Source organism: Odontesthes bonariensis, chromosome 6, assembly GCF_027942865.1.
Source record: "Odontesthes bonariensis isolate fOdoBon6 chromosome 6, fOdoBon6.hap1, whole genome shotgun sequence".
Taxonomy (NCBI): Eukaryota; Metazoa; Chordata; class Actinopteri; order Atheriniformes; family Atherinopsidae; genus Odontesthes; species Odontesthes bonariensis.
The window spans coordinates 20,012,436-20,040,207 of record NC_134511.1 but is presented as its reverse complement, the minus strand read 5'-3'; the positions used below and the strand labels follow the sequence as shown (position 1 = coordinate 20,040,207).

General features: G+C 41.5%; 1 protein-coding gene across 3 annotated transcripts in view; it reads left to right on the top strand.

Moving 5' to 3' along the window:
• Nucleotides 1-2,050: 2,050 nt before the first annotated feature.
• Nucleotides 2,051-27,772, top strand: part of ccser1 (coiled-coil serine-rich protein 1) — a 112,370-nt gene continuing 86,648 nt past the window's right edge. For all 3 annotated transcript variants that reach the window (XM_075467791.1, XM_075467792.1, XM_075467793.1), the window contains exons 1-6: nucleotides 2,051-2,142; nucleotides 6,258-7,275; nucleotides 8,081-8,495; nucleotides 10,987-11,171; nucleotides 16,947-17,037; nucleotides 20,017-20,122. In XM_075467791.1, coding sequence (XP_075323906.1) covers nucleotides 6,283-7,275; nucleotides 8,081-8,495; nucleotides 10,987-11,171; nucleotides 16,947-17,037; nucleotides 20,017-20,122 — 1,790 coding nt within the window. In that variant the 5' untranslated portion in view covers nucleotides 2,051-2,142; nucleotides 6,258-6,282. The remainder of the gene's footprint in view (nucleotides 2,143-6,257; nucleotides 7,276-8,080; nucleotides 8,496-10,986; nucleotides 11,172-16,946; nucleotides 17,038-20,016; nucleotides 20,123-27,772) is intronic.

Below are 27,772 nucleotides of genomic sequence, written 5' to 3'. Positions count from 1 at the left end.
TGACAGAAACCGTTTGGTTTGATTTTACAGTTCGCTTTGTGATAGTTGAGTTTCTTTCAGCTTTTTGTTCATGTCTGACAATAAGCTGATCTTTTGAAATGCTTTTTTAAATGCATAGTTCATATTAATCCAGACTGTTCTTTTCAGTGAGATAAAGTACATCATAAATGTTCATGTAATTAGTTGATGCTTGCTGGTGGATCATTGTTGATGGAAATTACTGTAAGCAGATGTTACCCTGTTCCGCTGCCTTTTGTCAAGGGAGTTTATCAAATCGAACCGCCTCCTATTCCACCTTTTCTGTGGTGTTGGTTTGAAGCTTTGGTTTTACTTACTTATATATATTTTTTTGCTTTGGATTTAAATGTTTAATAAATGTTCTTCTATGTTAAACCTCACAAATGTTCTCCAGCTTGAAAATGTAATGTTTAGTTCCTGTGACATTGTGCATAATTTGTCCCGCAGGTATGTGCAAATTCATTTTCACTCCAGTCCTTGCAGACCTTTTGAATTCATTTTAATACAGACTTTTTTTTTTTTTTTTTTTTCAAAATTCTATGCATTCAAGCGCAAGTTCAGTTGTTTTCCACACAGAATGTAATAACTACAGAACAAATAGATGAATGTTCTTAGATATTTAAGGTTTGTTTTTCGCGTTTGTTGGTAGTCACAACACGGTTGTAGGTAACTATAAGACTTATAATACAGTGACAAAATAAATTAGAATGCACCTCTATTATCCTGCTTTCCAGTTATAAACTTGGAACTATATTATGCGCAGGCTGGCTCTCAATCTTCATACAAGCTAGCACTTTAGAAATCTGTAGCATGTCTGCAAATGTTTGGCTTTGCAGGTGTGTATAATGTGTGTGTGTGCAATATTATCAAAAGGGGCTGGAGAACCGAAGAGAGGACGCAGATGCCTTTAAAGACATTTTGCACTGAGTTGAAAGGCTATTTTGAGCTTTTAAATGGGTTTTTCTGAGATGGATTTGAATTTTAAATTCTCATAGTAAATGTTTGTCCTCCTTCGGAAACACTTAGATTTGTCATAGTGCATTAGTCCCTACGTGGTCTTTTTTTTCTGCTGAGGATCGTGATTAGTGTACAAAGTGGTGGGTGTCTGTATATGTATATACCATGTAAAGATGTGGAACTACTGTTTTGCTGGAAAGGCTACACGTGTGCTTTGCTCTGTAGGGGTTTCAACAAATAAAACTTTTTAAATAAATTTCTTTTTTGTCTATGTTTACATTATGTTTCTGCAGTCGTGTAAATATTGGATTCATTATTAAATAGCTGTATATCGTCATTTGGCAAAAATCAACGGTTTTAACTCCTTCACAAAACACTCTTCTGTTCTACTGTTAAGATTGTCCCACATTATCCCTCTGCAGACAAACGGATTATTAACGGTCTTGAATTTAAGATGCGTATTCATGAAACCATAGATTTTGCATCTGGGACAGTATAGAAGCACTCGAGGCCTTTGTTTTTAGTTTTGTGAAATTTTTCAGGTGGTGAACTGTGTTTTACGGATTCTTCATAGGACCTTTTTTTGAGGCGTGAACTAGGTAGCTACTAAAGACTGACAAATGATTTGGGTCTTGAGGTATCCGTACATGCTGTCGCTTCCCTACTTGAATTCCAATGTGTTGGCTCAATAAAATGGGGAAAAAAACCAATATGGTAGCACAAAGAAAGAGGAAACATTTCAGGGAAGCAAAGAGTGCCAAGCCCACCCCCTAAATCTTTGCCATCATTAAAATGTTTTTTTTTTTTTTTTTTTCAACTTCGATTAGTTTTAGACATTTGATGTTCGTCAGAAAACCGACTGAATTGTCCACCTATCCACCTGCTGAGGGATGCGATGTTGTAGGAAGGAGGCGTAAGGACGTAATGCGGCGCACGCTCGCGGTCCGTCGTTGCAACGCGGAAGGAGGAAAGAGACTCCACGTCACTGAGGTGTGATATTGGCGTCACTGCCACACAAGGTACTACCTCAGTGCGATTTCAGTACCATTGTACGACTCCAGGCATCCTCATGTCGGTTACAGTAACTCCCGTGAGCACAAGGCGAAGATATATCCAACCTTTTCTGCACTGAAGAGCCTCCGCAGAGATTCTGCGAACCCTCTGAAGGTAGCGTACGTGCGTTAACTGACGTTTTAGTGTTTGTCCGCTGTCTGCTAGCCTGACCGCCCAGACCGCTGGACGTACCTTTTACAGAGCACTTCCGCCGGGTACCGTCAACCTTTGCGGTGTGGAGGAAGCCGTAGACATTATTGTATCGATATACTGTCGCATGGATGATTAGCGCCTCAGTGTCAGTGAAGTGAGCCAGCTAGCTAGTAGGGATTTAAGGTTCAAAGCGTTGTTGACGTTTTTGGTTTGACAGCTGAGGCGGCCCGCAGGGCTGCTGCTGCTGGTTATATGCATTTCCATGTGTGAAGATAACCCCACGTACACCGCTTGATATGCTGACTAGGTATGGTTATTTCGTGTGAACCCTGATGAGGAGGAGCCGGTGTTGTGGAGCGGCTCTAACTACTGTTGATTATACTGTTGTACACAGTACCAACACGATTAGGCCCAGTCACTGAGGACAGATTCATGCTGTTAACAGACCGTGCAAGTGCCAGCCTCCAATCACAAGTCATGACGAGGTGCAAGAAACACAAGCAGCTACACTTTTAAGAGAGACGGAGTGTTTATATCTAGAGGTTGTGAAAACCCTTGTGAAACGTCTTGGCCTGTAGTGTAAGAGTTATGAAGTCTGACAGCTGTCTCTTGTCTCAGTCACTTAAGCTGAAACCTGCATATCACTGTGTGACTGTGTCCATCAATGCCACATGTCGCAGGCATGTAATGCAAAATCCTGTTTCAGTTAATAAATGACCTAACTTATAGTAATAACTGTGTTATACTGTCGCTGTAATTCTCATCCAACCTTTGCGTATAGTGCTCTGAATAATATTGTCAAAGTAACTTAGTTTAAGATATATCGCTCCTTAACAATCTTTCCCTCAGTTGTGCTTGTGTGCTTTTCGTTTGCTGCTTGCTTTTAACAGCCACTGTTTGGTGATGTCGAAACCTTGCGTTTAAAAGCCAGGCTCTGCGCTGGGAACATACCCGCCTTTGTTTTGCATGTATTTTCTTAGTTTTGTCTACGTTGGTGCTTTTGGCCCACCACTGTCTTCCCTATTAACACATCGAGTGTATAGATGAACGTTCGCGATGAGCTCTGCCTGTTTCCAAACAGCAGGGGTGTCAAGATATTGGTTTCTTGTAGTTTTATTGGCTCATAACAAGATGGTTTTCTTGTATTCACGTGAGTAATGTTTCTGTCAGGCAAAAGGGGAGAGATTACATTTTGTCATTTCAAATCCTGCGTAAACAGATGATATTCAAACAGATTGTTTCAACTGATTTAGTAGGTTATTTGTGAGTTTCTGTCACAGGCAGACTCAAGACCCAAACACTGTAGGCGATACCCAGATGTCACATAGACTGAGTATTATAATCTGTGTTGTATGCGAGTTAAAAGAACAGCAACACATCCCTCTCTACTTGGTTGTAACATTCACGTTGTCGTTGTTTTCCTCACAGGCTACATTTACGTTTCTTCAGAATCAAATCTCCCTGTTCATACATTGTAGTGCCACAATATATTTATTGATATGGGCGTAGGGTTTCAGTAGTAAGCACAACAGTATGACACTGACTGACATATTATCCTCTTTGAGATGTAAGAGATGATTATGGTTATACAGTTGTAAGATAGAAACGATCCCATCAAGAACCTGTTTCGGTGGAAACACCCAGTCATTTACGCCACACACACACACCTCATATTCCTTTAAACTGACTGATGAAACCTGAGTTTGCTGTTAGGGTAAAGTATGAGATATCAGTCTACTTATCATCAGCTAGAGTGGGCTCAAGTTGTAGGGTGTGCCGGTAAGAAAGGAGCAGCCACGCAGTGGCAGGGCATAACTTGCCTGGTGGTAATCTGACTGATTTGAGGTGTGGACATTACGTGTGCGGCAGTGGCAAAATGTCAGGAAAGTGAAGATGTTTGAAAAGCATTCAAACAAAAGTGAGTTTTGGTCCTCTCCGAATGACCTTAAACTTCTGCATCCACAATGAAATGGAAGTCATGTAAACTATCAGCCGATTCGCTTCGGTTTAGAGTTCATCACAGCAGCGCTGCATCGGGAAGAGGAACTGAGATGAGGTGGCGCTTTGCTTCTCCTTCGCAGGTAGTCTCGTTTGCTGTGCTGTAATTGAGCGGCGAGGATGCCAGCGAGTTATCCAGTGCAGCGCTACCTTCCTTTTTGCACTTTAGGATTTTGTTTTAGGAGATCGAGAAATGTCTCAGTTGCATAGCTGCAGTAGGACTAAACACCATTGTAAGTACGGTATGACTATTAATAGTTGTCATCGACATTGATGTAAGATTAACCTGATTTTTTACTTCTCGTAAAGAGTCTGATACATTTTAGCCATCACTTTGAATATTAATCCCCCCTTCTTGTTGGTAAGATAAACAAGAGAGGCCTTCTCAATCTATTTTAATCTCTGTCCAACTGTGTGGAGGGTGTTAAGCCTGTCTTAATGAGCCAGGTCAGAGCGCTATGACCTGGTCAAATGGCTGGGTTGTGACGTCTGTCCGTTGTCTCGGAGGAGATCATAGCTTCACCAGGAGGACTATTGGCTGACGTGTAGGGGAGGAGGGGTTGTGGGCTTCATGTAGCTCACCTGGGTTTTTCGAGACTAAGAAAGCTGGCCCATGGACTGTAACACATTAATCCAGACTATATTCCTATGTAATGTACCATTTACTGCCTCTTCCATCCATGCACCTGGTTGCAACTGTTTGTGTTTGCACCGACTAAAACTCCACAACACACGCGGTGAGCATCAGTTCACCATTCACATTAGCCTGCGTGATCGAAGTGAGCTTGTGTGGGACAATAGTGAGGTGAAACCCTATCAAATTTGCTCTCAAGGAGGTCAGACTCTAATAGCCACTTTAGGGAAGGGTGTTAATGTAAGCTTATTACACAGAGACCAAAAACACCTGAGTCTCTTACAGCTAGAAGGCAACTTCTTCAACAGCACAAGGACAAAATCATGATTTAAGCTTATTTTTGGCAGAAAACAATGGAAACGTGAGTATCTTTTGAAGTGAATGCTTCATCTTACTATGAGTCAAGAAGGGGACTTTTGGTCAGTTTGGACTAACTGTAAGACTTTGACCTAGATTTCAACGTTTTTAAAACTGTAGTTATTGTGTTTGGACTGAAGATTACTTAGAAAAACTCAGCACGAGGGAGAGGAAATGAAGGGTTTTCCATCAAACTTCTCTGTACTGTTTCTGTTAAGAGCTCCAGTTAATTGTTTTGGTTTCTTTTGTCTTCTTTGGCATCTTGTGCTCTCAGCCTTTAATCTCTTTCTATTACGCTTGTGAGAGCTGAGCTGAAGGACTGTATCGGAGTCAGCTCATTCCGTGTATGCACACTGATAGGTGAACACATCATTATTTGTTGGAAGAAAGTTGCGGTGCGAAGCTGACACGCTTAGGTTTGGAATCTGGCCCATTCATATATGGCGGAGATATAAGATGGTTCTAAAGTTTTCATCGGGACTTTTTTATTTAGCGAACCCAACTTCCCACATCTCTTACCCGCTGTAATCACATTTAAATTGAATTAGAACTTTTTATTTTGTCGGTATAAGCTTTGTGTTTTCTGTACAGATCATGTTGTTTGACCTCACGATGCACATCAGAAACACTGTGAGGCCTCTTCTTTGTGGCAGACTATCTTTAATCTCCTCATATCTGTCCAAAAACTGATCTCCACCTCGTCTAGATATCTTCAGTATGCTGTGTGTTGTCAGAGTTGAGGACCACTTTGCATTTTGAAAGGTTTTCATTGTTCAAACTTGACACAACTATTTGCAGCAGAAGCCTTTGAGGGGTAAAGATCCAGCAGGAGCTTGTTCAGCTCAATGGGAAGTGTGAACCCTTAATTAAAACCCTTAATGTCTCTATAAAAACAGTCTGTGCACTGAAGCTTTTTGCATTCATTTAAACACAAATATGTAGAATATTAGAATATTCCCGCGACCCGATCCCCGGACCAGCGGAAGATAATGGATGGATGGATGGATGTAGAATACCACGTCCTCTCACAGACTGTTTTTGTTCAGCTTTGTTGCCTCATTGTGTCGATGTTTGTTTGTTCCCACAGAGTGCCTCACTGTCTCAGCTTCTAAATGGGGGAATCAGGCACTCGCCGTTCCACACTTGTGTCCCGCCTGCCAATCTTTCGCCGCAGCAGCAGTAAGAGGCAGGAGTCTCTCCCCTCCTCTCCGTCTTCAGGCGGGGTGGGAAACGGCGTCCACACCTCTTCTCCTTCCAGCACCAACTCCAGTTCTGGCAGCACCGGGAAACGCCGGAGCCTTTTCCGCACTCCATCGCTCAGTTTCACAGCTAAACGTAACAGTGAGCCACGAGTTCAGCCTGTCAAACCAAACCTCACACCTCCTTTGACACAGAGCACTGATGCAAATGGAAATAACCAGCAGACAGTAACGACATCGGTGTCAACAGGGTTCAGTGAGGGTGGCGGGCGTCCCAAGTCACGCCACTCTTTTGGGTTTGGCAGCCACAAGCAAAAGAAAATCCCACGCTCTCAGACTGAGGACTTTGAAAAGGCCTCTTCGTCCTCCTCCACAACCAATCGAAACGTGTTCATCAACTGCATCAGCAGCTCAGGGACAAATGAAGGGGACGACTCCGGGTTCCTCGATGACTGTAGTGCGGGCAGTAATAACAACAGGCGCTCATCACGCCAGAAAAAACAACTACTGCCCAAGTCTTTCTCAGCTCACCACCGCTTCTCCCGCACATCTGATCACCACAGACCCCCAGAAGTCAATCTGGAACCTCCAAGCTCTACCACTGTCACTCCAGGGGCAGGAGAGCTCACTCCAGGGTCGTGGCCTGGTGAACTAGTCGGTCCGGGGGGTGAGAGTTCGCTCCAGTCCCCAATGATATCAGAAGATCGAACCACAGCCATTACCCCCTCAGAGTTCATTCCCATCACAGAGGACTCTGTATCTGAGATGGACGCACTTCCAGCTCCCAGTCCCGGATCTGGTTTAACTCCAGTCTCTGCCTGTGTGCCTGGGCTGGCTACTGATACTGATCCACCTGACCCTCCTCCTGCTACAGAGACCTTCAGCGCGGTGGTCTCTTCCTCCCAGGTAGTGCAGTGCTTTTATCGAATAAGCTTTGTAATCAAACGAGGTTAAGAAAATAAAAGGCAGTGTTCTGACAGACTTTCCGTATTTATTTATATTTTTATTCATTTCAACCTCACAATGTGCAATATTATTTATACTAGGTCACTTTACTTTTTGGTCACTTTACTTTTTAGTACTTGCTTTTTCTCTTTTTTTTTTAATTTCTCTCTTTTTTTATTTCTTGTTCATGTGTGTTGTTGCTGCTGTGACAAGTGAATTTCCCCGTTGTGGGATGAATAAAGTACAATCTAATCTAATCTAACTTTCAAAGAGGAAATTACACGTCTAAAAGGAAAGAACCAGAAAAAACAGGAATATTTCAACCACAGTTGTCTTTGGATATCAAGAACCACCTCCATGGGGGTACCCTGTTGTTCACTTAGTAAAGTGCTGATCCCCCCCCCCCCCCCTCCATGTTTATTTTGGCTAAGCTGTCTTATAGCTCCTGTCTAACATTTTAACTGTTCAATAAGGCCTTTTGCAACCTGAAACGTGAGGTGAATTTGAGAGAATAAGACATCCTTTTACTAAAGGAGCTAAGGTAAATGTAAATGCACCTGTCTGCAAACTGGCTGGTGAAATCTGTCACCCCTGAGCTCTCAAATACGTTAAAGGTCCGCAGGAACACAGCTTTGTTATTTCTTTTTTTGGCCTTTTGAGCTTCTTCAAAGCTCTTCAAAAATACTAAAACAAGTCTTTTGTAAGCTCATGAGACAGCCAGTGAAATATGTTTGTTCACGTACTCATTAGATTATCCTTTGTCCAGGTTTTCTTCACTCCAGCCCAATCCAGCGATGAGAAACCGTTACTTCCTCCCCCCAGCACGGCCAACACAGACTATGAAACCGCTGTTTCCCTCTCAGAGCCCGAGACAGCGGTGCCCTGCCTGCCTCTGCAGGAACAATCGCTTGAGGAGAGGGAGGAGAGGGAGGAGGAAAGACAGGAGGCAAAGAAAGAGGGACCACCCGAGAAGAGCAAGGATTTGGTGCTGGAGAAAAAGACCGGCTACCACACAGAGACCACAAGTGAGAGTGAGACATGCGTGGTGCGCAGTGAGGGTTGTCACTCCAACCCAGAGCAGTCGGAAAGGAGGGCGAGAACCACGCTCTCCTTTCAAGAAAGAGGAAGTTTCTGCGGCTGCCATGAACCTAGGTCCTCTCACTTGAGGAAACCACACGCAGGTATGAAACTCAAGCAAGCGACATGTGAAAAAAAAAATCTGATTCACACGCAAAGTCAGTGACAAACAGTTACACAACTAGAGTTCTCATCACGGATGTCAGACACAGACAAACCTTTTCTATGATTCAACTCATGTCTCTTTGCTCCTTGATTGAAATTCCTTTGTGGTGACAGCTCCATGAAAGACTTGGACGGGGCATTAACCGCACTTACGTTTCGCTGTGCGTCGGCAGTGGGTGTGGTTATGAACAGTCTAGTTTGTTGTAAATGGAGCAAAATGCTCTTTATTTGTTGACTTATGTGTGTGTGCGTGACTTTTCACTGACTTTCCGGCTTTTGCTGTACTTTCCTCTTGATTCAAGGAGATAATATTATATTATTCCTTATATGTCTAATGTAATATCTAAAGCTAAACAGTGACATTCAATATAATGAACAGCAACCTGCCAAAATGAGCTTGACTGTAAATTTCCTTCTGCGCTGTTTGCTTTGACTACCTCCACATTCTTATAACTGAGCAAGTGTAAAATGGAGGCCAATAAAAATCTATGACGTTTCATTACAGATTGGTTAGAGTTTGGGTTTGGAGGTGTTGCAAATTTACTTAAATAACACTTAAAGGTGGGGTATGAGATGTTTTCTGGAGCATTTTTTATCATATTGTCTGAAAACCTCCTCACGACCCCATTGCACCCACTAAAATATTTGGAATTTTTTTTTTTATCTTTTAGTCCATTGTAGGGGTGTAGCAAGAGGAAATGTCTGACCAATAGAAGTAATGATGAGAGTTACTTCTATTGGATTCTGACATGCCAATCAACCGTCAGCCCCCCTCACCCCTCCACCCTGCGCGTTCACAGACTCGTGATTCGTTCATGTGTTTTGAAGGCGTGGTTTCGAGGGGTGGGCTGAAGGGAGAGGCAAGGTTGTGTATTTTCAAAAATATAGCTTGCAGGAACTGTTTTTCCAAGATCTCATACCCCACCTTTAAGTCAATGATAAGCTTTGACACATAGAGAATAAAGCTTTTCCAGCTGTAAAATGATTTCCTAATTCCATGTTTTGGGGAAAAAAAACTGCCAATATAACAAGAAATTTGCCAGTTTGTTATGCTGTCAGTCATTCTACCAGCAGTCTGGACAGGTAATCTGTAAAACGGCAATACAGCTTAATAAACCAGTGCCGACAGCATTCCGAAAATGTACACCTCAGATGACGATCACTTTGACTTTAGCTCCTGTAGCATTTTACCGAGTGGCTTTTGTTTGGCTTTCACTTGGTAACAAACGGGAAGAAACACCGAGAGAAACTTTCCCCATTAATCTGTAGCCCAATTTCACGATTCCCCACGACTGTTTGCCTCGTGTCAGACTTTGAACTAGCAATAAAAAAAACAATAAAGTATAGATAACTATTTCACTCAAATATAACTATCACAAACAGGGTGACATATTTCTGTTACAACAGAAACTCGCACAATTTGTGCTGCTGTGCAATACAAAATTGGCACGATGGTAGGACCATCTGCCAACACTCACTTAGCGTGGCACTAATGGCCTACATTCTTTTTTGATATTGCGAACACATGGGTGTTGCAATCCAGACCTGCAGAGAAGTAAGGAATGATGATTATGATTGTTTGCTCATAAGCCGCGTGGGATGTAAACAGTCTCAAGAGAAAACAGGGTGAGCTTGTGTGTTGGTGTGAAAAACACAAACTAGTTTGATCCGTTCACTATCACAGACCCCTGTGATGTGGTTCCTTATATTCTTTTCATCTTTACGGATGAGATTGTCTGAAATTACAGCACTGTGGTTGAAAGAGGAAGAAAATAATGTGATCACGTGGCTTCTTTGGTGCTTACCATTTTACAGAGTATGCAAAAACAGAGCTGTTGAAAGAAGACATGCAAAAACACAGGGAAAGCTATCTTTGTGCAGTATGCATCCGAGTGCATGTGTGGGTGGAGGAGGAACGAGAAAGAGGAAGACAGAAAAGGGCTAGAATCATGTCCTGTTTTTTTTGTTTTTTTTTAAATGGTCTCTTGCTTTATTAGAGGATGTTTCACTTCGATGTGTCTGTAGATGGAAAATAGAGCAATTCTAACAACATCCTGCGTGTCCGATCGAGGAGTGGTTCCCCTGAAATCCAACATTCATTCTCTCGTTTTATTATTATATAGCAAACTTGGTGTAAGATAATCCGACTAAACTTGATTATTGCGAAACAATAAATACCATTTCAACGAAAGCAATATTGCTGAACAGCTTTATGAAGGGGAGATTTAAGTTAATTTATGGTGCTGAATGAGTAAAAGTGGCATTGTCATTTAGTTTTATGAGAGAAACCATATTCCTTCCAGTAAGTAAGTCTGAGTTCATTAGAATACAATAAAAAAGATGATCATATCCCAACAGTTTCATTTAAATTCAATATATCTTTCGGTGTGTCTGACTTTGCGATTCTCTTTGTTTCTTTCTTTTCTCCAGCTTCTATGTGTAGCAGTGCCAGCCCCTACCATGAGGTGTTGCGCATGGAGAGGCGTCTACGCTCCTCATCTGAGGGAGCTGGTGGGCCTCGTATCCATGGAAACCACAAGGATGCCCCTGGCATGGAGGGATGTGGTCTGCTCAAGCACAGAAACAACTCCTCATCATCTAAATTGGGAAGTCTGGTAGGTCTTAAGCTGTCTGTGTACATATATGTATCTATATATCTGTATATATATAGATACATATACATATACAGATATACATGTATATACTGTACATGTTCATATGCATCAAATTCACTGAAATGACCAGGACACTTTCTCAGTCTCCTCACACTATAAGGCCTTGTAGTCACTCGTACACTCACAGTTCTTAGGTGAAAGGAGAAGATTTATACACACATTACCAGAAAATATGGGCATGAAATAAAAAGAGACTCACAGGTATTTAAGATTCCCAAAGTTGAATTGCACTTCAGCCAAGATGCCATTGACTTTTAGATTGTCATTTTTGTGACTGATAACTCGCACTTAAAGCTTTGCCCATTCGGAACAGGGATAATAGCTGATTAACTGCCATTACGTCTGCAGGTAGATTCCCACACTTAAAGAGGAGAGAAATGAAGCAGGGGCAATATGGCCATAATTGCAGCCAGCTGCTGGCGTATTCTGGTGTAATCTACTGCTTGATACACTCATTTTGGCCAGTACTCGTGTGCTTGACCACGGAAATATGAAAACTACCATAAGTACCAGACAAAGTGCCTTTAGTTCTGTATTGCAGTGTAAAGTAACTATAAAAAAACTCCTCATTCCTGTTAATGGTTACTGAGTTCACTGTTAATTTTCAATTGATGGTCCCATCAGCCAAAAGAGGCTGCAGGGGTTGCACACACACACACACACACACACACACACACACACACACACACACACACACACACACAGTAAAAAACACACGCAGAGCGCAGAGAGAATAGCAGATTTTTATGCACAATCCATCATTGTGGCACCTCTAGAAGCAGCAAGTGACAGTTGTTGCAAATTATATATAATTTAAGCATAAAAACCCTAAAGTATGTAAACGTCCCTTGAAAATATCTGGAAAAAACTGAAAAAGTTTGATGTTCTTGAATTCAAAGCTATTTAAGGGGAAACTTCTGAAGTTCAGCCTAAGTGTGGATGCATAAAAGTACTTAGAAAAGCTTCTTCGCTCATCTGTCGGATTTAAGCCTTATATCCTCTCTGTTTACTTTGTCTGGTAGCACACATTGCACATATCTTTTTCTTGACGCATGCTGTAGCTATATCCACTTTTGTTTCTGGCTAAAGGCCACAGCTAGTTTCGAGCACGGGGTGGTTTTCTCACAACAAACATAAAGAAGCTCAGCGGGGAGGCACGTTAGTTTAAATCACTCCCATTTATTCTAGAAGAGGCTACACGCTTCCTCTGGGAGATTGAGCAGGGTAGGGATATACACAGCAAACTGCTCTGTACATTACAGACTGGCTTATCTCCTCTTTCCTTCTCTCTGTCTAAGAAGGGCCCTTTAAGGGCCTGTGTCATTGAGGAAAGGTAAGAGCCAGGGAGTGCATATTAAACCATGTTCCACCACTCTTAGCTTCATAACATTTTATTGGTTGCACTCGAAGCTAATGGAAAAACATTGGCTTTAGATACTTGAGTTTCCGCCCTTGCTTGAGTGTAATTGCAGTATGATAAATATGAAGAATATGCAAGGAATCAATCATGGAACCACAGCAGGGATGTGAATAAAGGGTTTAGAATGGTGTGAGCATTATTTATTCATCCATTTGCCATGTGACACGACGGCTGTACAGGACACGCTGAAGTATACCACATTTAATGTGTGTTCTGATGGAGCTTTATTGTTTCTTTTTATAATCACAGCCAGGGCACATTGTAATTATCATCAAGTGTAAAGATTTGCTTTGGCTAATTTGTTGAATTAGAAGAAATGTACTGCGAGTTCCTGTGAACTCAAACAAGCCTGTGTTTGCTTTAGCTGTTTGCCAATCTCATTACACTTATTGATTTTTTTTTATTTATTTATTTTTTTAAATCCATTTGAGAAGCAGTGATATGTTTACCTCACCAGCGTATTCAGCGATGGCTTCTCATAAGTCTCCCAGTGACAGCTGTGATGATACTGTGTCAGGTTGACGGTGCTTACACTCAAAAGTAGCTCACAAAAAAAAATAATTGCATAAGGCATTATCAAGAAATTCTCTCTTATCTCAGAGACGAGCGGTGCAACTTTGAACATGCACACTTGTTAGCAGTTTGAGTGACATCCAGCGTATGCTGCCTGCAAACCACTTTGCTTTGACTGTTTTATCTGTGCATTTCAGCAGGTCCTTCGCAGCATGTGATGTAATGCAGAGTGCCCACTGTTTTCACACTGTAGTCTAATTGCAGCCTCAAAAAGGCTAATTACACTGACACTTGTGTTAATCACACAACAGATAAGGACACTCTCCCCCTCTAAGATACAGTTTTTAATAACTGCAACCAGATGATTGGGGAAAAACAATAGAGTTGTCTGCGCACAGTGGTTAGTGAAACATCCAATGCACAACCCCTTTATAGTGTATGGCATCAGTGGTTAAATGAGCCAAAATGCTGTGAATTAAATAGCAGTCGTACTACTATTTTGTGGTTAAAAGGATAATGTGAGGCACATTCAGATTCAATTGTAAGCGGGTGAATTAGTCATTACTTAATCCAAAATCATGTTCTAACGTGCAGGTTTAGCCTTTTCGGCTCTGCTGTTGTTAGAAATGCAGTGATACTGTAAAACAAGGATGTTAACAGTGATTTTTGGATTGGAGGTCCATCACCACCCCTCTCTTAAGATGGCCGAACGTGGCATATCCGAATTGTTCTACTGGTCACATTAGACACGGACACTTTTCTTTATTTTTAACTATGGCTCAAAAGCTGAAGAGCAAACATACACAGTAAAGTCAAGAGAAAGAATAGTTTTTTATTACCTTGACTTATCTTAATCCATAAAAAAGTCCTCTTGGCCTCCTGATGGAGACTGCATATTGTAGAATATGAATATATCATGTAGATATACTGCACATCCCTGTAATTTGGGACAGTGGTCATACTTTGTGCTCCTACAGCTTTATTCTCAACATCTTCTAAAGAATTTGTTCACCGTGCACAACAAGAACACGTGAAAATATGTACCTTAAAGTTCTGATCATGAAATCTGGATAAGATGTGTAACAACATTTGCGCCTGGTATCTTAGGATGGCATTGCTTGTTGAAGCCGAGGCATATTTCTTTAATTTTTTCTGCTTGTTTGTTTGTGTTTTTCTCCCCCTCTTTTGAAATCTGCTGTGATGTTTGATTCATCCGTATTGATGGGAGTAACTGTTTGAAAACCACAAATGTCAGGTGCTAAACTGTAGACGCTTGCGGGTCAATTTTTTTTGTCATGTTGGTTTTATTCAAAAAATGGATTTACAATTTGACTGGCAAGTCAATCCTCCATCTCCTCAGGCACATTGTAAACACAACTGGCTCTGAAGTGCACCTACTCAGATAGAATGAAAGTAATTTGTTAGTCTGTATATTCTCCATCGCTAGAGGCTATAATACCTGGCTGCAAAGCCAAAGCGTTCCTCCTTCATCTTAATGTATTTGCCACCCTCAAGCACTGAAAGCACGTCATTTCCTTTGACCGAACATGTGATTCAAACAGTGTGGACAGAAACCAGTGGCTTTTAATGGACGGAGAGAATCTTTCTCTCCCTTGTATCGCTGTTTTTAATGTCATTTTGCTTGGCAGCTAAGAGATATAGGCGGGTTTTTAATGAGGCCTGAATCTGATATGATCTCTATTACCTCGAGAATTCACTCAAATCACATATGCAAGGTAAAAAGAGGACATTGTGAGGCTGTGAGATCCTTTTAACACATTTCTATGGTTAGAGGGTCATGTCAAAATGGGTAATTTAGCTTCCAATAAAGTCTGAACAGTATGGGTCTTCATTTCTATTCCCTTTTAGCTATTAGCTTCGATATCTGAAATTAAGTCCTGTGAGGTGCGTTACAAAAAAAAAGCATTCTGTTATTTTCTGATATTGAGTGCACTGAGTATCCAGTAGGGAAAAAAACAGCATTGTAAATGTTATATGTTCACACTCAGTCACATTAGTTGTGCTTGGGTCTTGCCTCTGAAAAGGAGGATTTAGCTGGTAGGAAATTCGTAGGTGTGGTCGAATAGTCAGGAATGTCACAGTGCATCGAGGCTCTTGCTCTCAGATGGGAGGAGATCGATACAGAAAATGACCGGGAGGGTGTTTATGTCCAAACAACAGCGATGAGAGCTGAGCAGAGTTGGTTATTGGATTTTCTGATCCATCTACAGATATGCCACAAGTCTTGCTTTTTGTGCATCACAGACACTCAGGCAGAATCTCACAGCCAATGGGAGGTGTTCTGACAAGCTCTGGTGAGCTATTACTATCTTTGACATTTTTTTAAATATTCCCTGAACGTTTATTTGAGGTAGTAATAAAAACTGAGGAAGTCTGTGAAACCAATATGTCACAGTAGATAGACGGAACACATTTTTAATGGTTTGTCCTAAAGTTTGTGTTCCACCCACATGTTATGAGCCCTGAATATGAATCAGATTTGACATCATTTTGCCCCTCGTGCCTCTGTTTTCTTTTCCGGTCAGATGAATTTACTGATGCTGTGAATATGTTTTTAGAGGTTGGCAAAGCTTCACTTCACCTAAATACACGCGTGTTAAGTATATGAAAACGTGTATTTCAGTCGATTTATTTGCAACTTTTCAGTCCTCAAACTTCTTTTCTGCATGACCTTCTACGACCATTAGATGGCACTATTAACCTTTGAAATACATCTAAGTCAAAAAAAGAGCCCCTCGTCTGCCTGCATCATTATAACCTCGAAGTAACACCAAGAACATGAGAGCATTAACTGAAAGGTCGTCAGTGTTTTGGCATCGAGTGATGTATGATGACTCACAACAGTCCTGTGGTTATTGCTCATTTAAGACAAAGGTTTTAAGAGTTTTTTAACTTATGCCAGCAGGGATCCTGTTCATAATAGGGGGCCAGTCAGGGAAGAGGAATGTTATTAGATATTTTCATGCTAGTTCAGTTTTATTTTTTACTTGTTATAACTTCTGAGTGAGTTATTGGAAGTCACCCCTATGGGAGAGTCAGAATTTTGTTTGCGTTGGGTTATCAGCATCAAAATGGCAAATGATATCCACTTGGAGGTTGTTGGTGCTGAAAGTCCTTTGGATATTGTTTTTTCAAAGCTTGCAAAAGCCATGAGACAAATGCTTATTCTTGATCATGCTGTTGAGAAAATTGCATGACTGAGTAATGGGCTCCGTCACTTTGCCACGCGCATTGAATGCTGCCAATTGGCAAAGCTTTTCTGGTTCGATCAGCAGCTAGTTGTTTGCTTGTCAGACACGGGGAAAGTTGACAGATGTCACGCAAAAGTACAGCCACATTTGGCACATTAAAGGCTTTCCCAAACCATACTGCAGCAATATGTTTTCATGAGTTGGGATTTAGAGAGACCAAATATCTTCTTGATTGCAGGGGAAGTAAAAGAAAGAACAGAAAGCTCATACCTTAATAAATGATTTCCCTCTCTAATATAGCTAATATTTGTAACCTTGTGTCTGTCTTCTTTTAATAAATGTTATGAACCTGAATTGATTTGATGAAAATCAGTTGATAATGTAATATAATGCTTTCCTATCGGATACTTTATCTCAGATTTACTTTCACTCTCCTCTCTCTTTCCAGCTCATGTTGAATAAACGTTTCTTTCTTGAAATATAGAAGGCCTACATTAATCGTGCTGTTGTCGTTATTTTTGCAGATGAGTAGCGTTTCAAGTGTTTTTTTCTTTTTCTTTCCTTCACCAGGATGTACTGAACAACCTTGGTTCCTCAGAATTGGACGAGGACGATCTCATGCTCGACCTGGACCTCTCAGATGATCAGCGACATCGACACGGTAACTTTTGTTGCTGCAGTTGGCTCAGTGACGTTGTCGCATTCAGATCAAATGCAGATTTCAAGGCTGCTAGCCAATAGCCGTTACTCTTTTAACCTTTTAATGACTAAGCTTTCAGCCCAGGAAATAATTGTATCAATCGACTTGAGTAAACGTCTGCTCTTATTGTCTCATGTGTTACAGATTTCTTTCCCCCACCTTTGCCTCGGTTCCTCCCCTTCCTGTTTGCTGTCATTCTCCTCAACCCCCATCACTCCGTTTCCACACAAAGCCCCATCTATTCCATGACAAACAAGAAACCTGTACTGCCCCCTGCGTCTTTCGACGTGTGCCATAGCCTCGATTCAACTGCCTCATTTGCAGTGATTTATCTCCTTTGTTGTTTTGGCATTTCAGTCACACGGACATGCCTCATGGTTAAAAAGTGACTGTCAGAGGAGAATTATTGCTCACGCCCTACCACAGTGCAGCACGGCGTGCCAAGCAGTAACTTCAGCCTCTGTTCATACAACGCATTAATGTTCCATTAAACTGAGGCCAGAGAGCTCCTGTAAGCTCCCCACATCAGACTGTAACTTCACGAGTGTATTTGTTGCACATTCGTGCCATTTTAAGACATTTACTTACAGTATCTTTCAGTCGAGTAGATGTGTTGAAGTTAAATGACTGACTTTTCCACTGTTGACGGTTATTTACAAAAAAAGTATTATAGTAAATGGGCCATTTAGCAAGCCATTGTAAATACTGTCAGTATTGATTAAGTTTCTAATTATCTCAACCTGCAAATGCTGCTTTCATGTTTTAACCGCAGTGTGTGTGTGTGTGTGTGTGTGTGTGTGGTGTTTACTCAGTGGAATAGATTTAAGCTTGAACTACGATCGCTCCTCATTTCTGTGTTTTGAGTCACTCAGAAAGCGGGTGACTGATGGTAAATTCAACAAAGGCGCGCGCATCTTAACAGGAGACTGGATTATTCTGTCTCTAAGCTATTTTTAACCGCCCGACAAACTAGTTCAGTTTCCGACAAATTACCTTAAAATGCTCAGCAAAAGTGTGGAGTAAAGACTACAAAAGGTTTTTCAGCTCTAATAAGAAAAATATCATGAGCTTACGGGGTTTAAAGAGTTTTGTCGGAGAGGTTTGGGTTTGAACTGACTGTTCACACACTCGCACAAAGTACACACACACACACACACACACGAGTAGCGATAGCATCTCTACAGACACTGGTTGATGCGGAGCTAAAGGAGGCACCATCATTAATACATACTAGCACACCAGCGTGAATGCTTAGTCATTAGACCTAATGGTTTGCAGACTGTAGCATGAAATTAAAGGCTTGATGAATTGTACTCATAAAGTCAAGGGACTAAGACTGCGCTTGCAATAAAAGAGTAAGGTTCTTCGACATAATCAAAGTGAGTCATTTAAAAACACACACGCTCACAAACCTTCGGCAGTATACACACTGCAATTTCAGTGATGTGCACAGGTTCATATAAAGATATATTTATACACACACTCAGACATGCACGACTAGAAATACACCTATCCCACGACCACACACACCTACACGCACTCATTGGCACTTCACATTTTTATCTCTCTCATGTGGCCTGTTGAAGCCTTTATTAAAAAGAAAGCTGTTTCAAAGCAATTTACAGCCGGCAGTGTTCAGCTGCAGGAATGAAACCGCACACGGACAGGAGGAAAGACCAAATTTTTTAAAGTTTTTTCACCTTTCTTACTTCACATTCTAACATACTGGATGTCTTGTTCTTAAACTACAACACGTATAGGTATATAGGTATGCTTGTGATTGGGAGATGCAAGTAGATTTAAGAAATAAGCTTGTTGTTCCCCAGGAGATAGCCTCTACAAATCTAAGGCCTGATATAGACTTGTGGTCTAGGAGTAGAATGAGAGTCTATTTCATAGAGCTGACTGTTCCTTGGGGAGGAATTGGGAGGAATTAGTAGCAGAAGCATATGAAAGGAAAAAGCTTCAATATGTGGAGTTGGGTGCAGAAGCAGAGCAGCGAGGATGGAAAGTTAGGAAGTAGGATGTAGAGGGTTTGTTGCAAAATCTGTTGTCTCATTGTTGAGGGTGCTGGGTGTAAGTGGACAGAGTGTGAGGAAAATAGTGAAGGAAGTGTCAGATGAGGCAGTAAAGTCCAGTTAGTGGATTTGGATTATAAGAAGCAATAGCAGCTGGGGGCCCAGCAGGGGGAGCCCTTAGGGAAAACAGACTTTTGGAAAAAGCAAAGAAGAAGTTCAAGATATTTTAGTGGAGGGAGTGGCCCATGTGATCATTTTGAAACTAGGCGGACATTTTGGGTGAGTTGGCATTGAGTGTGGTGTATGGTCTTGTTTTTGCTGGCATTTTTTGAAATTATAGGATTGTTTAGATGAGTTTGTCTGCTGAATCTGCTAGTCTGTCTTGTCCTGCCTCTTCTATTTCTACCCCTACCCAAACCAGGGTTTGCATCCCCACCCCGCTGTGACTGGTGTGCAGATGGTGAGAGGTTGGGGTAGCTTGTGGCTGTAAAAAAAAAAGAAAAAAAAGATGGTTGTTGTGGTGTGAGGAGCAGTGTTGGCTGGCATTAGGGGGGTGACTCTGGGACGCCTGTGGTCATTGTCTAGCCTCCTGGAGGTGTCGTAGGCCCAACTAGACGAAACACTGATGAAAGGAGGTTCCCACCTGATGACCCCAATGATATGTTGGTCAGCACTGCTCACTGGTCTATATAGGGAGTATAGGGAATTATTCACGGAGTCTGGTCCATTTTTTATGTATTTATTTTTTTTCCTTTAGCACAAGTTTCTTGTGTTTACCTTGAATGAAGGGAGAAAGTTGTGAATTTTGTTGGCTAAAATGAGCTAAGATCCGTTTTTTTACCTCGAGAGGCAGAAGAATCGGTTTAGACGAGACGTAACAGCTTAATGCAGTGATCATAGGTGTATTTGGATGTGTCCACAGTGTCCAGAGAAGACTCCAGCCAGTCGCTGACTTCCTGTCTCAACCTGCTCCCCTCCCCCATGGACCCATCGGGTGATCGCTCTGCGGGAAAAGAAAACAATCAAAGGTAAATGTGTGCTATAATAAAGAATACACAGTGTATGTTGTCTTATTCTCCAAGGGGGGGGGGGTGTTAGTGTTAGAGTGTTAGTCCCAGCAAAAAGCAAATGACAACAAGTTTTTGTTTTCGTGCGGTTGTGTGTCTTGAATTTACAATATCTTCAAAAAGCCCTAAAGGTAAGTCTACCTTTTTGATAGAGAAAATAAGCCTATGAATGTAATTTTCTCTCCATACTCGATGTGGTCGCCACCCTTAAAACTGTGGGACTGTGGGACCACGGTAGCGTGGAAAAAAGACTAATGGGCATTTGTCTGGTATTGTTTGACCTGTCTTGTACCACTGGAGCACGTGGAGGGCTCGAGGATCTGTGTTTCATACACTTACAAGAGAAAAACAGAAGGTTATTGTCTATTCCCGGAACTGCTGAAATTGAATGTTCTGCATAAATGCAACCTGTTTTATGCCTTTCCCTCCCTTTGAGATGAGACAGAAAGAGGAAAGCTAAATAGATAAATAAATGAAGTCTTTTTGAATAAATATGCTGGTAGCCTTTCTGTTCTCCTGTGTCCCGGTAGCCGGCGGCTGAACGAGAACACACAGACTTTCTGTTTGCACTTATGAGTCCCACTTCCAGGGACCGTTCCATACGTGATGTGATTTGGCCACTTATTTGCAACATCTTGCTGGACACACACAATCGAGCACACACGCACCCTCTCATCTCCACAAAGGTGCATGCACGCACGGAGCAGCTCTGTGGATAGGGCTTATTTAGTTTTATGGAGCTGGAGTATAATAAAGGGATGTATCACCAGTATTGTTGCCTGGTGGATTGCCTGACAAGCCTGCAGATGATTATTACTTCACCTTTCATTTTTCCTCTCTCTGCTCCCTAGTTGAATTTATTTTATTCCTGCTACTGGCACTCATAGAGGAAATCTATCTGTTCAACATGCTTGCCTGTGAGTAAACTGTGTCTGTGATCCTCTTTGTTTGTGGGAACCGTAAGTCAACTTCTGTGAGTGGTCTAGAAGTAGAGGTTGAGAGATTTCTACTTAACATTAAGACATTTAGCTGGCCTGGACTTACTTTTTTTCTGGGAAGGTTTCAGTGAATAGAGATATTTTCTGCATCTAGACGGCGTCAGTGATTCATGCAACCTTTTCAACCCATCTAAGTTTATTTATTCTTTTATTTTGTCTGGCGCTTCATCGGTTACTGAAGTCTCACGCGTCTTTTAAAGCTGGGGAGGAGCAGTTCTGCCCACAAGCACGCTTTCAAATATTTGCATTATTTCTTCCGTCATTGAAGATGGTGGCTAAAATGTCATTCCGCTGAAACCGATTATCTTCAGTTCGACTGGGTTTGTCTTGAATGACACATTGCGATCCAGTCTGGAAATGTCATAATTGGTTTAGAAACGGTTTCATCCCCCTAAAGTCCAATCAAAGAGAATGAGAATACACCTTTATGAGAGAAAGGAAATATATGAATGAGCAGAGCTGTGCTTGAAGCTGAACTTTAACATCACTGTGTTGACATACTGATGTGTAGGAGGAGCTACATTGTTTTTTGTTTAACTAACATGTGCTAAATCTCTTTTTCATTGCACAAAAAAAGAATACATCTGCTCTTGCTTAGATTGACAGTCATAGCAACATGACTTGCATCATGTTAGTTCTTAGCAAATGTTAGTGCCTTTTTCAGCCCAATGCTAAATTTAGCGATTGCTATTATACAGCTAGGTTTGATTGCTTCTGTGACTCTTTGTTATCTCTGCCACGAATTCCATTTTTTTTTCTGCTCAAGCAACACTCAAATGTTGTTTGAGCTTTACTGACTCAAGCTGCTTTCCACAGCTGAGTACGTTATACCCATTGACAACGAAATTACCTTTTTTGGTCAGGTTTGTGATGCGAGTCATTCCCAGAATCATGCCGCTGGTGCCGCTAAGAGGCCTCATTAGCTTTAAAATGAAACTGCAGCGTATCTGAGTGGTGACTTCTATCCATCCAAACATCCATCTTTACCTTCTTAATCCAATTCTGGGCTGCTAGAGCCTATCCCAGCTGCCATTAGGCGGGTCATCAGTCACAGGTCCAACACATAGACGAACAACCATGCATGCTCCAAACATTTTTGGACTGTGGGAGGAATCCAGGGTTTCCAGTACCAGAGAACCCTCTTACTGTGAGGCGACAGTGCTAACCACCACACCACTGTGCTGCTCGTGATGACTATCCTAATCATGTTCTCCAGATTTTAATAAAAGTCCAATGTGTAGAATGTAGGGGAAGTCTTGTCAGAAATGGAATGTAATATTCATGATTGATGTCTTAATTAGTATCTAATCGCATGAAAATCAGAATAGTTTTCTTCTAAGAACAAGGCCATACATCTCCAGAGGGAGTCGAACACTTAAGCTATTGAGGGACTTTTACATATCTGTGTTTCTTTTACAACTTTTGTAGGTTCTCAGGGATACTTGGAAGGGGAGGGTGATGCGAGTGTTACTGAACTGGTTGCATTATGCAACCACACCCCAGCATTTTTTGTAGCTTAAATGCTGAGCGACACAGAAGTTTCATCCAACATATAAATGACTGGGTTGATCATACAGCTACAGATCACTCCAGTGAGCAAAAGACTGACTTTCAGACTCATCTTTCTTCTCAGTTTGAAATCCGTTATGAAATTGAGAAAACTATTGCTAATGTCACCATGCTAACATGCTTATGCCTCAATTTGTTTTGGCTTTGGGAATGGTGGAGCAGATTGGACAGTGGAGCCAGGTACTATGTAACTTTCTTACCCAGACTAAGATGTAGCTGCTGGCAGGTGTTAATTTATTTCCCACGGTTTAGTTCAGCATCTTATCCGATTTCCTCTAACAAAACATTTCCACACAGATTGCACTGGAAAATGTGTAAAGTCTGTGAGTGAAGAAGCCGAGATTGGAAGGGGAAAAAGCAGAATGTGTTTGCCCAAGGCTTCCTCTATCTCTCTTACAGTCTTCCTTTTTCTCCAAGTCTCCTTTGCTGTTTGTCTCAGGTTCCACATTCCCTCGAGGGGACATTGATTTGCTGGAGGCAAAGCGAGCTCCCCTCTGTTCACACACAAGAAAACATAAACACACACACACATGCATTTATGCAGCAGTTTTTCTAACAGTTCAGAGGACGTTACACGACTTATACGAGACTTAACCGTATTACTAACAATAACTTACCTGACCCAACCTAAAACCAAAATGTGATATTAACAATGAATGATTTATCTCATGGGACCTCGTGGGGGGGGGGACTTTATGTTCCCAAAAGGGAAGCTACTCTCCACAATGTGGCCGTGTAAAGAGAATAATGTCCCCACAACAAGAGTAATACAAGTACATGCACGTACACACCTGTCAGTCAGTGAGCCTGTCCAGAGAGAGTATCAGCTGCAGAGGACTACCTGACAGGTTGCACGAAACATCTGCTGGATGCGCACACACAGTCTTTCATGCATGCTTTCTCTTTAATGTGTGATGGTTGGATGATTTTGATGACAAGTGTATACTTTTCTTTCTTTAGGACTTATCTGTAACTGTGACAAAAGCCATCGCAGTAAACTCCCAAGTGCTGAATATCCATTTTCTAGTCTCTTTAAATAGATAGGCATGAAGAAGAAAAGTCAAAACAGCAAGGGAAGTTTTCTGGAGAGGCTGGCTTGGAAAGAGAAACTGGAAACGATATAGTGTGCTAAATAACTTTGAAATGAATAAAAAAATCCATGCAGACATGTAGGCACAGTGTCCCCCATTAGCTTGTACATGCTGTACAGCTGCTGAAAAGCAGGAACCGGTTATCAGCAACATAGAACAAAACAACAGTTTATAATCATAAAATCATTGATAACTGATTGCTGCAGCCCCCCCCCCCCCCCCCCCCACCAAACTTTTCACAAGCTCTGATTTTTACATTACATGTAGTGAAAGGCCACATCGAGCGGGATGAGTAGAATAAGTCAGATTTATGTCGGATCTCCTTTTTTTTTCCCTCCTTCAATCAGCTTTTTCAGTGGTTTCGTTTGTTTCTCTGATTTAGGTTTAACAACGGCACAAATAATGCAACAACCATCAAATTATTACAGATAAACGCGGCCGCATATCTGCAGAATGTAGACGGCATCAGTTACAGGGTGGATGAATGATGAGTATTTAGTTTTTAAGTGCTTTGTACGTGTCGCTCTCTTCAGCCTGTTGTGCATCGCTGCCAGTGGCTTCCTCTCATAATGAATGTGTCTCAGTGCCTTGTGCAGGGCACATTAGGCCAGTGTCTCTCTGTGTGATGTATCTTTAATGCCTGTGTTGTGTTGCGTGTTGTGTTAAGACACTGGCTCCTCCCTGGTCTCCCCTATAAAAGTGACGCAGAGGAAATTAAATTTTGACAGTCGGTATATGGCTTGCCTGTTGCCATGGTAACGGCAGTCTGCATGTTGAGTGCTCCCATGCCATTCTTCTTTCCTTTCCTTCTTTGCTCCTCGTTTTCGCTCGTTACTGCTTTTGATTACTATGCAGGAGAAAGATTGTCCAAGCAGAGGACATGCGAACACTCAGAGGTGTTGCTGCCTGTCAGCATGCAATGGGCCACCAGGAGCGTCTCATTTCCCATATCTGCGCTTCCTCCTTGGGGATGAATGTGCGGCTGTATCATACTTAGGCTGATTAAGAAAATGTCAGGGTCTTTTCTGTGGGTGAGGTTCAGTGTCTTATTTTTTTCCCAGCGTCTGCTTGTGTTGTGTCTTTAAGAAGGAAAAAGAAGAGGCGCGATAGAAACTGAATTAGCAGGGACATTAAGTGCAGCATCGATGGCGACAACAAGAAGACTGAAAGAATAGATATCATAGCTTTGATACCACGGTCAGCTGGATATTAAGACACCGCTGAGCGGTGGGCTGATACGGTTCATAGTGACATACTCCCAGTTGGTCCTGCGGTTGCCCGCTGATACTTGCAAAAGAAAATATTATGGAATTGCCTACCATACACTCATAAACATAAGAACAAATTAGTTTAATGTTAATGATCCATAAAGTATCCGCTGTGATGTTGTTTAATCCTACCTGATTCGATTTACTCAACTCAAGTAACGCACACGTCTTCCTTCATAGTAAGTCCAACGCCCACATTTATACACATGCAAACACGTGCACAGTTATAAAAACAGACGAGCGTCATGAATCCAGCTGAGCTTTGAGGTGGAGCTGGGGACAGATGAAATGCATCGCAGCGAGATTTTCAGACACAAACACATACGATGTACTGTAGGATTTGGAAAGAACACAGAGTAATTTCCTTCTCTCTTTGCTCAGTTGGTGAGCTTATAATGATGCAGAAAATTCATTTATTCAACAAGAGCCCACACGACTTGGTCTTTTTTTTGTATTAATCAGTAGTTTGTGGACACTTTCACATTATATATAAAACAATCCGTGTGCTTGACACATTCTTTCTAGGATGCCTCAGAGCAAAAGCTATGCCTACACCGTCTGCGCTGACATTTTCAATTTGAAGACAAATATCATAAACATGTTCAAGTTTCTGCAGTGTGTGCATCTGCTGTCACGAATATCTCTTTTCTGAATTGTTGTTCAGCTTATTCACTTTACCCTAGTGGGTGCATTAAATGTTCAACACAGGGAAATAAATTCATCTTAGCTTCTTTTTTTTATTTTGTGCTTTGCTCTGAGCAGGAACTCGAGGTTCCGATTTGTAACTCAGAGAGAAAATTAGATTGGCAACAAATAAGAGATTCCTTTGCTTTGCATTGCTTAATTTTTCACACGATGATCGCTTCTAGAAGTGGAAGTCACTGTTAGTAACAGATCATAAGACATTTTGCTTTAATGTTTGCTTTCTTGAACTTAAGTTTCTCTTGATCTTGTCTCTCTTTGTGGTGGATTACATCAGACTATGTCTGCAACATGCTTTGATTGAGCGTGTTGAGATTACAGCAAAAATGCTTAAATGTTGCCTTCTGCAGTGAAACATTGTATGCTTCCCATCCTGTTTGCTGCTTCCTCAAATAACAAAAACACACTTAGTGAATGGTAAGTACTTCCCTTTCGAATTAGTTGCTGATGAATTGCGGCTTGTTCAGGTTTGGGCTTTGTAGCAGCTCGCTTCGACATTACTGAAAAACAGGATCTGTAAGAAAAAGCCCCTTATGATTTTGAAGACACCTTTTTGCCAAAGGCTTGGTTGTTAGAAAATACATGTTGTTGACAATTTTAGAGATGTTTTCCTACTATGTTTTAACAGGAACGAGGGAAAATAGCAAGCAAAATATCTTTATTTCTTATGTAAATAACATTTATCTAACCAGTAAGGGTCTCTTGAGATCAAAAAAATTTATTTATCAAGAGATATACGTGAAGAAATCTACAAAGGTCCCCAACCATATATATATATATTTCTATATAGAAATTATGCCTTTGAACCAAAAACTCAATCTGCAAAGGGCTCCTAGCACTAACAGTTTCATATGTCTTTTTCCACTTTTGAAATGAGTTGGCAAAAGGTTGTCACCGATTTCTTTAAACGTAACAGTGCACTTAAGATATATAATACATATTTCAAATACTTCTGCATAGCCATGACTGAAAGTACAGGGAGCTAGTTTGGCCTCTCTCAGTAGGTAAGAGTGCATTTTCCACCCTTATCTTTCGAGAAGAGCAAATTGAGAAGTGGTCTTTTTCAGTCAAAGATGAGAAATTGTGTTAGTTAGTAGGTTTATGGCTTTTGGAAGCTCTACACTGGCAGAAAGATGCGGCTCTGCTCACAAGCACTGGGCGCTGCCCCTCAGCAGGCTTCCACAAAGCCTGACAGTCAGAAGAAAATGGGCTTTTATGGATTTTAAAAAGCCTGTAGCTATATATTACAGACAGCAGCTGAGCTGAGAGGCCACATAACAGGCAGCATGAGATAAATATCATACAATGAAAATACCCAGCTTGAAATAAGCATTATGTGTTCTTTTTAATATCCTGCAGAGTTGAAGGATAATATGTGGTACCTTTGTACCTTTTTTTTGTTCATTTAAAGGAGACATATTGTGAAATTCTTTCACAAGCAGACATGATATTCAGAGGTCTTAATTAATGGTCTGTGACACGGTGTAACGGCTTCCTTTCAGCCTTGCATTTTACAGCAGCTAGTGTTAGAGAACCAGTGGAGCCCCTCCATCCCTCCTATTCGCCTCTTTTGAGACAGAAGGCACTACGCTGCAGATAGAAACCCTGAAGTGACGTAGCGGAAAGCTGGGCAGGTTGCAGGTGAGTCAAAAATCCTGGCTTGTGTGCAGTCACGGGCTGATTCTGTAATTGCATGTCGGCTTGATTAACCCTTGGCTTTAGTGTCGGTCTGTGTTTTGCTAAAGCTTTTGGAGGCGAACGTGAAGAACTGTTACATAGGGGATGCTTCACCAACGTTTACAAGTTTGTTATAGTAATGGTGGGTCGCAGTACATGCCTATTGATGCTGCATTCAGTCGCAAATGAATATTTGATATATTATGGAGCAGTATTAGTATCTAAGCTTAAGGTGGCTGATACTTTGTATCATGACCTAGCAGTGGCGAAGCACTCTTCTGTTGTTTTAATGGCAGTTGACAAAGC